The sequence below is a fragment of the Primulina tabacum genome, chromosome 11 (genome assembly GCF_025594145.1).
Source record: "Primulina tabacum isolate GXHZ01 chromosome 11, ASM2559414v2, whole genome shotgun sequence".
In the NCBI taxonomy this organism is placed as follows: domain Eukaryota; kingdom Viridiplantae; phylum Streptophyta; class Magnoliopsida; order Lamiales; family Gesneriaceae; genus Primulina; species Primulina tabacum.
In genome coordinates, this window is record NC_134560.1 from 1,413,674 (window position 1) to 1,431,359 (window position 17,686).

General features: G+C 35.4%; 2 protein-coding genes across 5 annotated transcripts; one reads left to right on the forward strand and one right to left on the reverse strand.

Annotated features, from left to right (window-relative positions):
• Window positions 1-950: 950 nt before the first annotated feature.
• LOC142518398 (uncharacterized) lies at window positions 951-3,321 on the forward strand. Its single transcript, XM_075621186.1, has 4 exons — window positions 951-1,076; window positions 1,381-1,492; window positions 2,607-2,832; window positions 2,922-3,321. The coding sequence occupies exons 1-4, from the start codon at window positions 951-953 to the stop codon at window positions 3,001-3,003; spliced, it is 546 nt and encodes a 181-aa protein (XP_075477301.1). The 3' UTR covers window positions 3,004-3,321.
• A 3,025-nt stretch (window positions 3,322-6,346) lies between these two features.
• On the reverse strand, window positions 6,347-9,532 carry LOC142519415 (gibberellin 2-beta-dioxygenase 8). 4 transcript variants are annotated; one of them, XM_075622421.1, is made up of 5 exons: window positions 9,313-9,532; window positions 8,911-8,981; window positions 7,807-8,261; window positions 6,889-7,210; window positions 6,347-6,805 (listed from the first exon to the last, which is right to left on the reverse strand). In XM_075622421.1, the coding sequence occupies exons 2-5, from the start codon at window positions 8,947-8,949 to the stop codon at window positions 6,554-6,556; spliced, it is 1,068 nt and encodes a 355-aa protein (XP_075478536.1). In that variant the 5' UTR covers window positions 8,950-8,981; window positions 9,313-9,532; the 3' UTR covers window positions 6,347-6,553. The 4 variants fall into 4 exon arrangements, with proteins under 4 accessions (XP_075478536.1, XP_075478535.1, XP_075478537.1 ...); XM_075622420.1 differs by having other exon boundaries at window positions 8,911-8,988; window positions 9,312-9,532; XM_075622422.1 differs by having other exon boundaries at window positions 9,296-9,532.
• Window positions 9,533-17,686: the final 8,154 nt, after the last annotated feature.

A 17,686-nucleotide genomic window follows, 5' to 3' on the forward strand; every position in this document is an offset into this window, starting at 1 on the left:
CATTAAGCTTTATAATAATGATATTGATGGATATATAAATATATAATAACAAGCTGATAGATGGATTATCTATGAGACGACAGATCGATTAGGAGCTAAAATTAATCATTTTGATGTTATCTAATGAATTTGGTCAAATTTACATATGGATATAAAATTGAACTAATTTCTACTAAATAATAATTGGTTAATATTTTATATCAGTTATATATACATCATGCATTTATACATATATTTATACATATATATATACATATATATAGATATACATATATATATATATATCATTCCCAATCATCCTTGAAATTCACTCTTTGCCAACTCTCTCCTCTGGCCGGTTATTAATTTACAGGATTTGAGTTTTTCTTGTTGTAAATGCTTGAGAAGATGAAGTGATTCTTACAGGGTTTTTTTTTTGTCGATTTAGATTAGATATTTGTTGTAATTAAATTTGGTAGCAGTTGGTTTTGTTGTGCAAATGAATTTGTAAGCTTCTGTCTACCTTACATTCACGAGAGACTTACTACGATAAACTAAACTCGTGATTTCCTTTCATGTATTTGGGCAAACCAAAGTTGACCCGGCAAGATTAATTTGGCGTTTGTTTCTGAGGTTCAATATTACAATTAGAGCAGTAGAATTATTTAATTTGCATCTGATTTAATTTTCTTAATATTGGAGAAACCAAGAAAACCTGATGCTGGTTAGCTTTATTTATTTATTTATTCTTGTTTGGTTTAAGTATTGATGGTTACATACATTACTGTTTTCATTGTTCTTACCGTAAATGCCATTTTTGTTTTTGTTTTTTTTTAAAGTACAAATTAAGTTAAATATATGTAAAAGCTGCATAAAATTCATCGCTCCTTGTACGTTATTTTTTTTTCAGGTGGAGATGGGCTCAGAAAACGAGAGTTCAGTTAGGCCTGGAGAATTGGAATTAGGAATTGATGGAGGTCGAAAATCTTGTGTCTCTGGTAACTCCAGCAATATCAAGTCCGATAGCTTTGTGGTGGAGATGGACAGGTTCTCCCTTCCCGTCGAGAAAGACATCAGTGGATAGTTCAAGAATTACAGTAAGTTCTTGATCAGTTTTATATTTATTATTATTATTATTATTATTATTATTATTATTATTATCTGCTCCGATCTCAAGAAAGCGTTCTACATCTGGATTAAACAATTATCAATTATTGTTCCGGCTTTTCAAAAGCTCTTAATTAATAATATGTATTATCAGGGTAAAAAGTTTGATTAATTACTTTAATTTATCTTCTTGTTTAAAAAGAAAGGATATGATCTTCTAGCTTTTGTATATTATATACATGCATAATTATATAATTTGTGTCATTTATATATCCTTGGTGGATGCAATTAAAGTTGCAGAGAAACCTTTCAAGAAAAGGATCCGTAAAATGTGGAGAGAAGAAAATTAGTTCGATTCTTGGACCTAACGAGAGAGACGCTTGCATGCTGTCAACTTCACCTAGAGGTATGATTAGTTATCCGATCCCCGCAAAATTCTTTTTTTAAAAAAAAAGGAAAAAGAAAAAGAAAAAGAAAATCTATCATTTTTTTTACCTTTCAAGTTTGAATTTTGTTTCTCTCCCTCGTAATTTTCGACCAAAATACGGAAGAATGATATGGGTTTTCCTATATATTTTTTTAAAATTACGCTTCACGTTAGGTCAACAACAAGGCGAAGGTGGTAACCGAAAATTGGTAATAAACGTACGTACCACCATAAGATAATTCTTTTAAGTAAGTAGCAAATGAATTTAATAGAGAAAAAGACTCGAAAAGGGGCAGCATTTTTTCTGCATTTGCTCCGGTTGTCTTTGAGTTCATTTTGTACGCATGCACGCCTTTTGTTTCGAGAGGGTATATATATATATATATATATATATAATGAATTGCTAGAGGCCAAATGCCATTCTTAGCTCACGTTTGGTCACAGGTAGACGCCATTTCAAAACTTGTCTTGTGGTCAACCTTTTTTCACATGCTAAGATTTCATATATTAACTAATTTATAATATTGATTTAAAAGAAAGTTAGTGCGATTTTTATAAGGATGGAAGTCATATATTTTTAATGATACTCCCATCATGCTATTGCTAGCTAATAAAAATATTCGGGTTACTTATAATTAATTATTTGAATATCTTATAATAAATTATTTAGTTGTACATGTTATATTGAGAAGATGTAGTATGAACCTAACTTATGCAGGGCTTAGATAGTCAAATAATCCATTTCAAAAGCCAAAAATTCAATACAACTTGGGGAGTGAAACTCCTCGATAGTGTAGTCAGAATCATTGGACGTAATCGATCCAATGGTTAATGCTACATAATTGAATTTTTTTAAACTAGTATACAATTTAATAACACGACGTTAGATCATGAGTTTCAAGTTCAAGCCTTTCGGGACCTTTTGAGTAAGTTTTTATTCTGAAATCTCACGCATCAACGCTACACTGTCATTCTTTCTCCGTGCCTATTCTTTGCACCCTTACATTCCATTGGGCCCCTGCACAATTTTAAGTATACCAATTAGCATAGTACTACATTCTACAATTTAGCAGAGCATAATTTTTCTATGCAGCAACTTTACACGGAAGCAGCACGCCTGAAAAGCCAACTGTGGTAGTGGCGTTGGGGGCCACCGATCACGCCACCACCCACCAACCTCATCATCAGATTACCATCAATGGAAGCATGAGCAACACAGCTGAGGAAAGTAAATGTGGCAACAAAAGGTTTAGTTTCCGACGTTCTCCACTTTCCTTGACTGTTGATCCCCGGAGGATATTTTTCCTCTTCGCAACTCTGTAAGTGTGAACGTACCAACATTGTTTTTGCTCGAGTGTATGCATAAGATTTTCGAGCACATTGTGTAACTATCTTATATCTGTTACAGGTCGAGCATCGGGACTATAATATTGATCTATTTCACCTTATCCATGACAAAGATCAACGGGGATGACAATGCTGTTAATTAATAACAATTATTTCCAAATTGTGCACAGCCGAACAGAGTGTATTTTAGGATTTCATACTCAAATTAGCTATGTTCCGGATTCTTCTGTCCCAGAAAGCTGGCTTAATCTGCTAAGAGGGAGGGGACAAGATGCAATACAAAAAGAAGCAGGGAAAAAGAAACATGAGGTGGATACCTTTTTAAGTAGTGTTTGCAAGAATTTATTTTGAGTGTTTCCCATCTTCTGCATAACACTACTTTAATATTTCTCTAGTCTCTCTTTGTATAAAGTGCATTGGGGAGAGAAAGTGGGTGTCATTTTGCCACTTTTCAGTTTTTACCCTTTAATTCATATAAGTTTGCTCCTTCTGCAACACAACAAAGGAAACTCCGAAACTGAATTTTTTTAAAAAAACCTGGGAATCTTGTCATTCTGATGTCTGCCACTAAATACGGTTCGAGTCGCTGATGTCTGCCACTAAATACACCCTTTTTCAAACAGAGGTAGAAAAAATCAACGTTATCTCCGTCCAGCTGCTGCACCAGAGGAGTCATAGTTTCTCAAGTAAAATACCCCAACCTTCTCTCAAGTACTAGTTCCTCCAATAATTTTGTCTTAATGCTCCATTATTATGTACTGATAATAAATAAAAACTAAAATGTTCATTGCATAACTAATGATAATGGAAGATTAGGAATTCACTAAAATGTTCGATCACAATATCAAAATTTTTAAGAACTACCAACTGTTTTATTCAACTATGCTTCATATATTGGGATCTCGTTTTTCTCGTGTCCAAATCGCAATGAAAGTTTTAAAATGTACTTTGGACACTCGTATGGTTTGAATTAAATAAACATTCAGTTATTAAATTTTAACTTTAATGAAATTATCATTTGGTTTCAACTACTCCAATATTAGCGAATGTAATTCTTGTTGTAAATCCCTACGAACGTTCTTCGATCTACTAATCCGGTCCACGATTTGAATATTTATTCCTCTTCTGTTTTTGCGCGGAGATAGAACACAGAGAATAAATCGACTCGATGCTATTAATTAGGATTGCTGAAGACTTCTTGCAAAATTAATTTTTGAGAGCAGCAGTAACGGCCGATGGAGAGTTTCTCCCTGTTCTTCAAAAGCTTCGGACCCTTTTTACTATTAACCAAAATAATAACATATTTTATTATCTTAATTAATTTTAGTTTCCTTAATTAATCACATTAATTAAGTTAATGAATGAATTTCAACATATATTTGATTCTCGAAAAAAATAGCACACCACCAATCATGCAATATTATATTCTTTGCGTGCAAGTTTTTAAATTATGATATCATTAATATTTTCATAATATATAAATCAATATCATATTTTATAAAAACTTAATTGGCTATATTTTAATTCAATTAAAATATAATTTAATTATTAAAGTACATTTGAACTTTAATAAATTAGTATGATGGATTTATACTATTACAAGCCCATGATCCATGCTCTCATTATATCAATCTCATCATAATCCCGATTGACGATCCAATATCATCAATGTGACAATTTCAACTTGTTTGTTATTATGATGCACACTTTAATTTCGAGATCACCAATGTCTAAAATAAGGCAAGTGCACTCCCTTTGACTGTTTTAGCAGTCATGCTCTCAAAATTTCTATAAGTTTTTATAAACTTTATTTTTAAGCTTATCGATTCATCATATCAAACTTATTTCTTATAAATTCAACTCATTGAATTTATTATCTCAACGGGAATAAGTAAAACAGCGCTTATGTGACCCTTAATGGTTCAGGAATACAGCTAGTCGTTGGTTCACAACTCATTATGATTCAAGATAATTTCCTTCATTCGGGCATACCCTAATTTGTCCACATCCCATGCACCAACATTTGATCATAAGAATGTCAGAAATCATTTTTTGATTAAACCTATCGAATCATGGTAAGAGAGTCTAGTATCATCGCCCCATGATTCCCTAGATATCACTGATAGTGCCTGCAAGAATCAGTCGATTATTATTAACGTACAGTACGGTCCCTTCATCTCATATATCCCGATCGAATTTGCAACCATTGGTTCATCGAGGGTTGCATATTAATTTGATAGCTATGTGATACAATCATAAAATATTCATAGTATCATCACATGCACAACTAGAGAACTACTTCCCTAATGTCCATCTCACACTATGGCCAGAGATTTCATACACTATTATTTCGTTAGATTACATAGAATATACACACCCGTAGGTGAGTGACGAATTCTCGACTACAATGCACTGGTTCCTACACGTTTCGCAATTGTACCCAACCTCGCTACCTTGTGACCCTCGCGGAGTCGGTAAACGAGTCAAAGTATAATCCTAGTATATAGAGCATCAGTATTGTCCCGGGTCGTAAGGACTAATCATGTACAATCACAACCACAGACTTTTCCTCTCGATAAATGATAACCACTTGGAAAGTCCGAGGGATGGTTGCTCGGTACAACGCCGCGTGAACTCAGTGCTCCACCGCCCGTCCAGTCCCATCAGATACCATATAAACCGGTTCCCTCCAGCCACCACATCCTTTACGAACCTTCCACTACTCTCACATTCCTTACGAGGAGAAGATGTTTGGAATTCAGTTCCATCAGTATTGTCATCTATAACCCAAAGCCAAATTATCAGAATTCCTAACTTCAGCTGATAATTGCTGAATAGGACGAGACGGTCTAATTTGCGACTTGGGCATATGGCGCGATCTCTGGACCAGCGGCTCAACTGACTCCAAAAGCATTAAAATAAGATATTTCAATAACTCAAATAATATATTTATATTTGATAAATAATAAATTACCAAGACTCGAAAAAACAATTCATCAATTTATGATTTTAGTTGCCTTAGGATCAACTCAGATTAAGCTTGGATTGATGGAGTGCATTTGAAAAATTCATTCGTTCAAGAAAATCAAAAAAATTGAAATCAATATATTTAATACGAATTCTCTAGTTTGGTCAGTTTACCTTACCAGTTATCCGCATCAAGTCCAACATATAAGCCCATTCATTCAAACATAATCCGAATTCTCGAGTTTACTTTACCCGTTAGCATCACATTTTCGAGCCGAACACGTTAGAGTTAAGACCGAGGGAGTTGACACTGAAGTTTAACATTGAACATTTTATGTTTGTTTTATGGCCTTGATAGCTCGATATGTCATGGACTTAAACCTAATTCAACTATAAAAACTAATTCAATGTGAGAGAATTATCCAAATTATATATATAATTTCCCGTGATTTTACTCATCCAATACAGAATAATAAATGTACTAAAATAATTATATATATTTATACTATATTTCTACGAGCCAAGAACAAAGATTTTGACCAACAAAGTCACAAACCGAATTAAATAAAAGTCACATCACACATTTTCCACATCCCAAAAAATAAAAGAAACACGATGCTTACTTACTCCTAGTATTTGTGGGGGGGTGAAACCTGTATTATGCTCTTTATATATAATATCTATAAAATAATGTACCTCGGTGATCGATGTATATGTGCCTACAAATTAACTACGGTCTAAACTTGAGTTTAACAGAAAATTAGGAAGTCCTACTTTATACCCCAAACGCTTAACATCTTCTTGCACCTGTTCTCTATATTCTCCGAACCTAAAACTTCTGTAAACACGAGGCTCCATGTTACTTTCTATGATCGTGTAGTAGGACGGACAGAAGAAGTAGGCAGTCGAAAACCTCTCCTTCTCCGCATTCGTCACCACTCTGTGCTCGACGCTTTTGTACACATTGTTGCTCCAAGCCTGCAAATTATTACTCAGTATTATAAGATCCATCTTTTTCGTCAATCGGCACAGCGGATAAAATATAATTGCCAACTATTTACTTGGAACAAATCACCGATGTTAATAATTAGGGCCTCGGGATTGGGTCTAACAGCGATCCATTTTCCGTCTTTTACTAACTGAAGACCTCCTATGTGATCTTGGTGCAGCACGGTGAGGAAATCGCTGTCCGTGTGTGGCATTATTCCGAACATATCAGGGTAACTCGGGCACCTCGGGTACCGGTTCAATCGAAGGTAGCAAGTACTGGGAAGACAAGTTTCTTTGAAATAATCAGATTTGCAGCCCAATTCCTCGGCTAGTAAGTCTACCAACTTTTGTGCTAGTTCAGACACCATTGCCGCGAATTGCTCCATTGTTGAGCTAAAGATTTCATCCCAGAAAGTAAAATAAGTATACACTTTTCAATTAGTTAATAATGAAACTTGATTTGCTTAATGGTAGCTTAACTAATTGAATGGGGGTAACATGCATGCAGGGGAAGGTACGCAGTGGCAGCAGTATTTAGTACTGCTTCGGTCTGTGTCTGAGGATTAGGCACATGGAGAAGACAATGCCCTTTCCACCATGTCTCATTCTTTCAGACAATTTCGAAATACAATGTACATAAACAACTGTCAACACATGAATGATCAGTACTGTATTGTATTGCCATGTCGAAAGAATCATACACATATATCTCACTTGTAAATTTAATTTGTGAGGCCACAAGGATTTGCATTTAGATGGAAAGAAAAGAAAGAAGATATAAAATTGGTAGATAGCTGGATCAGGGAGTCGTCGTTTTTTTTAATTTGGAATATACGCCAAAAATTTTGAATAAAAATTAATATAAATTATATATACACATATATATATAAATTAAATGGCGTGCCCAAAACGACATGTATGGAGTATATTAGAATTTTTCAACGAAATATCATATTGTAAATGAGAGGGACTGGTTCAGTATATTTTACCTGAGATTGTTGTAGCCACCTGAGCCCAATATATCACTCAATAACACATGAAAAGCCTCGGACCAAGATAGCTGCCTCAAGCAGGTAGCGGAAGGCGTCCCCCATCGATAACTTCCGGTCGAGAAATTCAAATCTTTGCTGTTTGTTTTCTCATGGAATGGCTTCTTGAAAAGCTTGATTTGTTCATGTCTCATTCTTTCGAGTATCTCTGCAGAAATTCCGTGGTTTATTACTTGAAAGAAACCCCACTCTTTCGACGCTCGAGATATGTCCTTCTTGCATGCCTGCTTCTCAAAATCTCCAAGGTTTAAGCGGTTGAGGTCGATTAACGGCAGCTGGCATTCTTCCATGACTGGAGGATCGGTAGGAATATTTTTCTCCTTCAAGATGCTATTGAAGAGATTCCTGTAAGTTTGCTCAAAAGGTGGATCAGGAGATTCTTCCATTCTCACAAGCTGAAACACCCAATAATGATCAGCAACATATATAATATATATGTGTGTGTGCGCGCGCGCTCTATAATAGATAAACTGATGAGCAGGAATTTAGAGAAACATCAGAGAACTAGGAAACAAAGATTTGTACGTATAGGCGCTACTCGGTTCAATTAGTTTTGAGTGCAAGGTTCGAGTATTACGATCGGGTATAGAATTGGAGTAGAAACAAAGCGAGCCTCGGACGAGAGCATTGTTCCATAGAAAGTTGAGGTCATGTGGTGGATAGTTCTACAAGACAAGGGAAAGACAATAAAAATCATATTTTGACTATGTTTCTTGTTTTGTCCTCGATGAAAACGTTGCATTGTGTCTCTCCATTTGCACGCCTTTGATGAATTTGAAGACAGGGGCAAATCTGTCATTTAACAAGCGTGGGTGGGTGGCATCGCATGGACAACTAATTCATATATATGTGACAAACATCAAACTGATGCTAAATAAATTGACAATGTTCACCTTTATAGCAGGACCCATTTCCCCTTTAATACACGCCAAATTAATTAACTCGGAAATTAATACAAACTTTCTTCGCTTATCTTTTGATCTAAGTTTTTTATTTTTCTTGGGAAACTTCTAAAAAGAAAAATCAAACGATAGAGGTACTTACATTGTTGAGATATTTCGATCGGTTCAAAGACAACACCATGTCGATTGGTTTCCCACTTCTTCAGAAATGCACTTTGATCATGCAAATATCAATCATAAAGTCAATAATGGCAACTAATTAGAAAAGAACCAATGCAAGGTCTCTGTCATTTTGCACCAAAAAACCCATACGAGAATGTGATTAAATATTTGCATGGCGACGATGCACACACACGCACACCACATGTACATAACTGTGTTCACCAAGAATGTTTAAATGTTCACGTGGTGCCATATTTAGTATAGTACTACTTCATCCAGTCGACTAAATTTCAAGTCTACCGGAACTGTAGTTACATGCTAATGCCCATTTTGCAAGTACTTTAAATGTAATACTTATAAATAACATAAACTTGATGCGTACGTGCTGCCGACTATATATCTATCTCCGCCACCGATCACTCTCGCTCTGCCGAGATATTTAACATGAAGAACAAAGAAACTTGGGTAATATGGAAGAAGATCGAGATGGGGGGGAATAGTACAAAGAATGGCTTTTTGGGCTGTGGAGGGGAGTTTCGGAGTGAGGGTGAGAAGAGAGAGAGAGAGAGAGAGAAAGGGTGGATAGAGGATCGATTAGTTGTCCTAAAATATTGGAGTGGGATAGATAGATACTTATAAGAGAAATGGGGGCCATCTGCAATAATTTTGAATTGAAAATTTTTCTTAGAGATATGGTACTCGAGGATTGAGAATCTATGTTAAAAGAGACGAACACGCAGCTTGTAATACCACCACTAATCACTAATCCGACAATGTGTTTTACCTTTTAACGAGTAAAAATTTGATTCCCCCGTCTGTCCTGAAAATAGAAAGATAATGACAAAATTTGTGTGACGATCACGGGTTGTATTTTGTGAGACGAATATCTTGTTTGGATTATCTATGAAAAAATATTACTCTTTATGCTAATAGTATTACTGTTTATTGTGAATATCGGTAGGGTTGACATGTCTCACAGATAAAGATTCGTGAGATCTTCTCACAAAAGACCTCTCAAAAATAATTGAACTTATGATGTTTGTTCAAGTGGAGGATTAGAGTCGATGTTTACATAGGGACTAGGGTATGACATGGAATTAATATTGGAAAAAATCGACCAAAATGGAATCAATTAATTCATTGGATTCTCCAACATTTAGTTAAATTCAACCAAAGGAAGAGATTACGAATGTAATTCAAGTCAAAATTATGCAAATTAAATCAATAACCGAGTAAATATATATGTAGTGCCCGAGAATTTTGTTATTATAATCTGAAACGATTTGTTAGTAATTGATATGATTATAGACAGAACGGATCGGACCGGAAAAGCCGGAAAGAAGATTTGTTTTGTGCGAAGACTGAGCACCTCGCGCATATGCGCGACCCAGCCGGGCGCATATGCGCGAGGTAGGCAGAGAACCTCGCGCATATGCGCGACCAGGACCCGCGCATATGCGCGAGTATGGCAGAGAACCTCGCGTATATGCGCCGGGCGAGGGCGCGCATATGCGCGAGCTGTCGAGAAGGTTATGCGCCGAGACAGAGTGTCTCGCACATATGCGCCGGAGGGTCGCGCATATGCGCGAGACGTGTAGTACATAGATGAAGCTACTTGGTCCTTGACATCCATACTTAAAATACAAATCTTTCATTTCTTGAATTTGGACAGAAGAAAGAGACGAGACCTCAGGAGAATTGCTAGTTTTCTTCGAAGGCTATTATTGTGAATTACGAGAGATTCGTCCGTCTGATTTTTGATCCGAGCTCAGTACCGTATTCCTTGCGTTACAGGCTTTACACGGACGTAAGTTTTATTGATTTCTATTATGTTTTTAAAATATTCTATTGAAGGAATCGGATATGATTCATATATGGTGTTCTTGCGATATCAGACATCGTATAATCGAAATCGGCTTGAAGAACAGATACCGTATGGAATTGTTACGATTTTCAGAATGGATTTGATTGAGATTTGATATCAGAATTGTATTGTTATCGATTATGAGTTGTGAGAATTGATATCTGTTGAATTGTATTGCTGGGTATATTGAGATTGTGCAGTTATGCCGGTGAAACAGAATTAGATTGAGTTCTGATTATATTCAGTATTGATTTGAGTAGTGTATTGATATTGTACTTCTCGATATTGTCATTACCAGATTGAGTATGGACAGATTTGAATTCGAGACTTCGACTTCGTCAGACCGAGAAGAGAAAGGTATAAATCAATGTTGATCTGGGATTGCACAACTCGAGTTTGATTTAACTTGAGTTTCCCAAAATCACATACTTAATTGTCATTGCCTCGATATGTTGCAATGTGTGAGATTGATATGCTTATTCTATTGATTTATAATTAAGCAGATGTTATGTGAAGAGTTATGGGCGGAGGTGCCTAGTCTTTGGGCTGACGTGCCTAGTTTTTGGGCGGACATGCCTTGTCTTTGGCGGAGATGCCAAGTCTTTGGCAGAGGTGCCAAGACACCGGACGTTTGGTCATATCGATGTTGCTTAGGAGTGGATTGACTTCTATCGCCGAGATTCGATATGGACAGGACCAAATTTCGTAAATAAGAACGTACCGCCACCACAATCGGGAGAGTAGGTGGGAGATTGTTACGTTCTTATTCAGATCGGAATCCCTAGATTAGGAAAGAGTCGAGTAAGAGATTATGAGTCAGAGTTTGATTTGCAGTTTTATATTGATTCAGGTCTTTCAGATTTGATACATGTTATTGACAATTGTTTCATGCTTTTATATCTGTTTATGTGATCGCATGTATACATGATTTATACTGGGAATGTAATTCTCACCGGAGTTATCCGGCTGTTGTTGTGTTTGTATGTGTGCATGACAACAGGTGGGACATGATCAAGGTCAAGAAGAGGATGAGAGATTCAAGATTAGCGTAGAGATCCGGGCATGTAGTGAATGAACAGTAGTTTGATATGATTTATTTTTGTACTTGGATCTGGATATTGATCTTGTAAATGAAATAAGATTTATTTTATATGTTGCGCACTCTTGTATTTTTTTAAAAAAATTTAGACCCTATTTATCTTAATTGATTCAATTATTCCCAAAAAAGATTAAGAAATGAATTAGCGTCCGGGTCCCCACAATATATGTCATGTGCTGGGCCCGAAATGTATCGACACCGAAATTGTTTGACAAATACAAATTCGAAAAACAACAAGTCTCGGAATATAGTATAAATTAAACTAGATAATTTCATAAATAACTTGTCTTCACCACGAAAAATTTCAAAAACGAAAATAACATTGCGGAAACGTTTTACAACTTAATAAAAACGAAATAGCATAAATAATCACGTAATTTCAATTTCTCCTCTCCACAAGTCTCAAAACATAATTTGTTCTTCATCTCCAAAAGTCTCAACACATAACTTGTTCTTCATCGTCTAGTTGCGCTTCGTTTCTATCTGGAGAGGAAGAGTAAGTGGTAAATATTTTGTGAATATTCAACAAATAGTGCGATTGATCATAACAAATAACGAAGGTACATATATATTTAATTTAACAATTCAAAAGATATGCATGTCTAATACAAATCATAACATAACACAACAAATAGCACTGGAAATCATATTATTTTTCATAGTTAATTTATCCGTCCCTAATTTATTCCTCAACTTAATGATTATTATATCTCACCACATCGAAGCGACGAAAAAATGATTAATATATATCAAATTGAAAAATATACCACATTGATTGGATTTTCAAACACATGTGTTTATACGTTAAAAGCACAAGTCCATTTACAGATGATAAGAGAAAGATCTCTTGAAGATCGAAAATCCTGGCTAGAAATTAGCTCGAACTCGGACCAACTGTTGCTCCAACTCGGCAGAGTGTTGCTCGAAAATTTAGCTAAATTTGGTTGTGTGATTTTCGAAATTTGTGTGCTTGTGAGGGTGTAAATTTCATGTAGCCCTAGTGGGGGTATATATAGGTGGAGTAGTACAAAAATTTGTCATAAATCGTTTGATCACCTTTTCATAACTTCAAGATTGCAAGGTTATACAAGAAAATGAATCAATTACGAATTAGGAAAATATATGTTGAAACCTGAGCCCAAGTCTAGGGTTCCGGCTGCAAATTTAATATCTTATTGGGAAAAAACAAACTCCGTGGACTTAAATTTTGATCAATGATTAGAAATTTGATTTCTTCTACCAAAATATTCTCGAGAAATATGTCACACAGAGCTTGTCCAAAGAGATTTATGTAACCAACATAATTTACAAATAATTGTTTTAAGCTGGATAAATTTTGCGGTTACATGTTCACATGTTATAGTAATAATAATGATAAGGCATTAACCGACATAAAGTCTTAGGTAAAAGACATATTGTTGCAGGGTTTCGGAAATTTCAGTGCTCAATATGATAATTAAGTTAAATTCTTTAAACTTTGAGAAATTAATTATGTCACTGAGTTGTCGTTGGTCGGGTACATACGAGAGACGTTCGAAACACTCAGTCGATGACAAGCAATTTCAATGATACAGACATAAAGCTTGGTGCAATAGTCAAGCCATTCACGTGGTTAGAAAAAACATAGATTCCATGATACGTGACTAGAGCCATCTCGTTGGAGTAGGATCTTGTGGCTACCGGATATACATTTTTTTCTTTTCTATGTATTAGTCCATACACCATCTAACTTCTATGTAAGAAATCGTGTGACACACTACTCTGAAGAGGATGTCTGAGTTGGTAGAGTAAATGAACGTTTAACCAACGATTATTTGTTCGATTTTTTCTACCGACACTTTTTCGGACGAGCATGTTGCACAAGACTTGTCAAGTGCAATTTATCTGACTAACATGATTTGCAGGTTATTGTATTAATCTGGTGATTTACCTAGTCTACACCAAAAACAACGGTTGCAGATTATCACGTTATTGAAACACAATTGTGACACGAGGTCCCCATAAGTTCTAATAGATGAATCAGATGATTTAAGGTGTTCTCTCGTAGATGAGACATATAAAATTGACCACAAATTATGATCTCACGGCCGCTAACTTTACATCAAAACGTTTGACGGGTTGTAACATAGCCAAACAGGTTGATTGAATCCAAGTGGTTGAATTTAATGTCATGAAATTTAATTAACATGATTAAGTCATCCATTTTTATAATAATTGTTATGAACTAATTTTACAATAACATAAAACTACGTGAAGTTTTCGTATCCACGGTAATTATGAAAAGAATTAATTTCTATAGATTAAGGTTAGACCATACGTTAGAACTAAATGCATAGTTTGATACATGGGATAAGAGAGTGATTGATAAATATACCTATTTGTATTATGTTAATCAATTTGTGTAGATCCTTTTGATTATTTTGGTGGATGCTTTGATATAGACTGTCCGATGTTTAAGTAAATATGTACGAATTTGAATATTTATTAATTAATTGTCACCGAAAGCCTTCCATCAAGTTCTTTTTTAAAAAAATAAAAATAAAAAAATTCAGCATGGATTGATTTCTAACGAATTTTTTAATATATACGAAAATACAGAGTTGGCAGAATGAGCTTTTGGTTGGTGCTGGAAATTAATGTTTGCCTTTGGGTGAAAAGTTTCCCACAAATATGTCATAATATATAATAAAAATATAAGATGTGCGAGGATTGGAATTATGACGTTCAGGATAGTTCCAACAAATTAAATTATTTAGCATATAAAATTTATATCGTAATTCAAATAATTTATGGAATTATCCGATCAGATTATTGTTATTTTTCAACAAAATCTTCAATAAAATTGAACAATTATTAATGATGATAAATCCACCCATTTGTGGTTGAAATTGAATCAATGACCGTGATTTACCTCATCTCTTCTGACTGACTTGGGGCGGCTGGAGAGTGGGGGAGGAGGATATTGAGATTGGGGATTCAACCTTTTGGACCAATTGGTGAAAAATGACCCAAGTTTTGAGCTCTCGTTTCATTTGGCTGTCCTCCTTCCAAGTCTCTGCTTTTACCATCTCTCCAATGAATCTAGGAACAGTGCACGTTATTAAATACTCTCGGACCCAACTGTATTAACGGCACACAGTCTATTGCTCACTATTTTATGTCGGCATTCCCCAATATATATTATTTATTTATTTTATATATGTTAAAGAAAAAAAAAAAAGAATTGAAATGTAGAGTCCCCATCACATGCCTAATCTCGAGTCCTCGTCAATTTAATTCAGAAGAACAAATTATGTGGAGGACGATAATTTAAAGCCATCATGTGCTTTGCTCGACGAGAAATTAAGGGCACTCAAAAAGTTGTTCCCCTTTTCACTGGCACTCGTGATTTTAATATTAGTAATAATGTTAAATAATTTTCTATATACAATTATTTTTTAACTTTACGAAATCAATTACCGCATAATTGTTCAAATAATTATTTTTTTTTAAAAAAAAAGTTTACTTGACCATGTAGTGTTGGATATTATTGATATGTCCAATTGAAATTGAGAAATTCGACGGAAATCTAACCAATGTGCATAAAAAGATTAGGTTACGTTGGGTTGGGTGCAATAATTTTTCCTGCTTGGTAGAGCGATCGAATAGTGGTGCTTGAGCTGCTATGCGGTTTAAAAGATTTGAATTGCACCATTGTCACCAACTATAGCTTTTGGTAAAGCAGTAAGCACTCGGTCCTACAATTGGTATCAGAGTCAAGATCATGCGTTTGATTCCCATTGATTGCAAAAAGTGCGATTATTGGGAAGGAAATTGTTTGGTGCAATAATTGTCCCTGGTTGGTAGAGCCGATCGAATCGTGGTGCTTGAGCTGCTGTGCCGTTTAAAAGATTTGAGTTGCACCATTACCACCAGCTATAACTTTTGATAAAACGATAAACACTCGGTCCTACATGTTATTACACTAATATCAAATTTTGACCATTTTATTTATTTCTAATCGATCACTAGTTATTAATTTCAAATGTTACAAAGCTATGTAGGCCTACTTTAAGCAAGAAAATGCCTTGCAACACAACCTTGAAGTTCAAATTTGACTTGTCATGAACATTTCGATTTATATTTAGACGTGTTCGAGATCCCAATTCACCTCGGTTCCGAAAGTAAAAGCCGGAACAAATTCAGGTTGCTGGGTTCTTTTGCTTGTTATGAGTGGCTACTGTTGTAGATCATTTGATATTACATGGGGGTAGAGTTGAAAAACTAGTTATTGCCACACAGAAATAACCTATGGTGCCGACAAGCTTATGTCAAAATCATGGACACGACGTCACTTGTCAACAAACCTACAGAAATTACATGCGCACATGATGTGCTCAAATTTCCAAATCAAACATTAGAATAATTAAAAAAGCGGCCGATCTAATCATGGGTTGTGGGCCAAACAATGATATGAAATACGCGAAATTCTCTTTGACTCATTATTGAAATGAAAATACAAAAAGGTGATACACTGCCCTAGCTCGAAAACGTGCAATTCATTTGGTCATCGAAAATATTAATCAAGATTTAATCATTTTTACTATTGCTTGAAAAGAAGCCAATTTCTCTCAACTCAAAAACTTGTCGCTTCACATTCGATTCCCCCTTCGAGCTTCCACTATACAGCACATATGGCTCTCCAGTTTCCACGATTTCAGCACAATCCCATATCCAATTATTGCCCAGAGAAAAAAAAAAAAAAAAAAAAAACTAAACTAGTAACATCTATCTAATAAGAATATAAATGCTAAACAGAATAAAAATGGGGTCGGCTCACATTCATTTTCCTGGCCAGTCGAAATCTGCACGACATTATCTAACTTAAGAGTAAGGGACCCAATGACTGATAATCATCATTAATAAATGATACAAACTTCAGTTGAATCCGTGTACAATTTGGGTACACATGTGGCGGGAACCCCACTTAAGTAATCAAAGTCGAATAGATTTGTACCTGTAATTATCTTCTTTTTAGTGTCGGAACATATTTAATTTTGGATAACATTGAAAAAACTCGATGTGGGGTATCGGATTGCTTCATAATACCACAACACAACACGAGCATTGTTTTTTTTTTTATATATATACTAAAATTCTCATGGAATACTTCTAAATTTGTTCTATTGAAGATGGACAATAAATTTTGGTGCATGAATCAAAATCGCAATTTTGATAAACAAACGGCTGCAGTTGATTTGGGGGTCAATCATTAGGAGATTCGCCCTTTCCAAATTAATCAAAGCATTCCATTTGCTTTCCTGGCCCTCACCACATCCACTTCAATACCACCACAGTCGAAACAAAATTCAACTCAAAATATTTTTTTTCCCCTTTAAAGCATAATTAATACCAATCCGCTACTCTGAACCATGGTTCGATAGAGTGCTAGTTGTAAGTTTGACTGTGAGGCCTAGCGTTGAAGAGGGCGGGGGTGATCGCTGGTACCATAAGGTTGCACGAAAATGAGCGGCTCCTGGCAGGTTTCTAGGCGGAGAGAACATGAATGAACCGATCTTACACCGGAAGGAGAGGGATTCCGAAACTGTTCAGGTATGATACTGTGCAGTTGAGGAGGGCTTAAAAGATTTGATATGTACTACTCATATCAAGAAGGTGCATCTTTTTTCGGTAGCTCATCACATAATAACTCCAAAGTTAAGCGTGCTTGACTTGGGACAATTTCGGGATGGGTGACCTCTGGGAAGTTTCTTAGGGTGCGTGTGAGTGAGGATATAAGCACGCTGTAAAAAC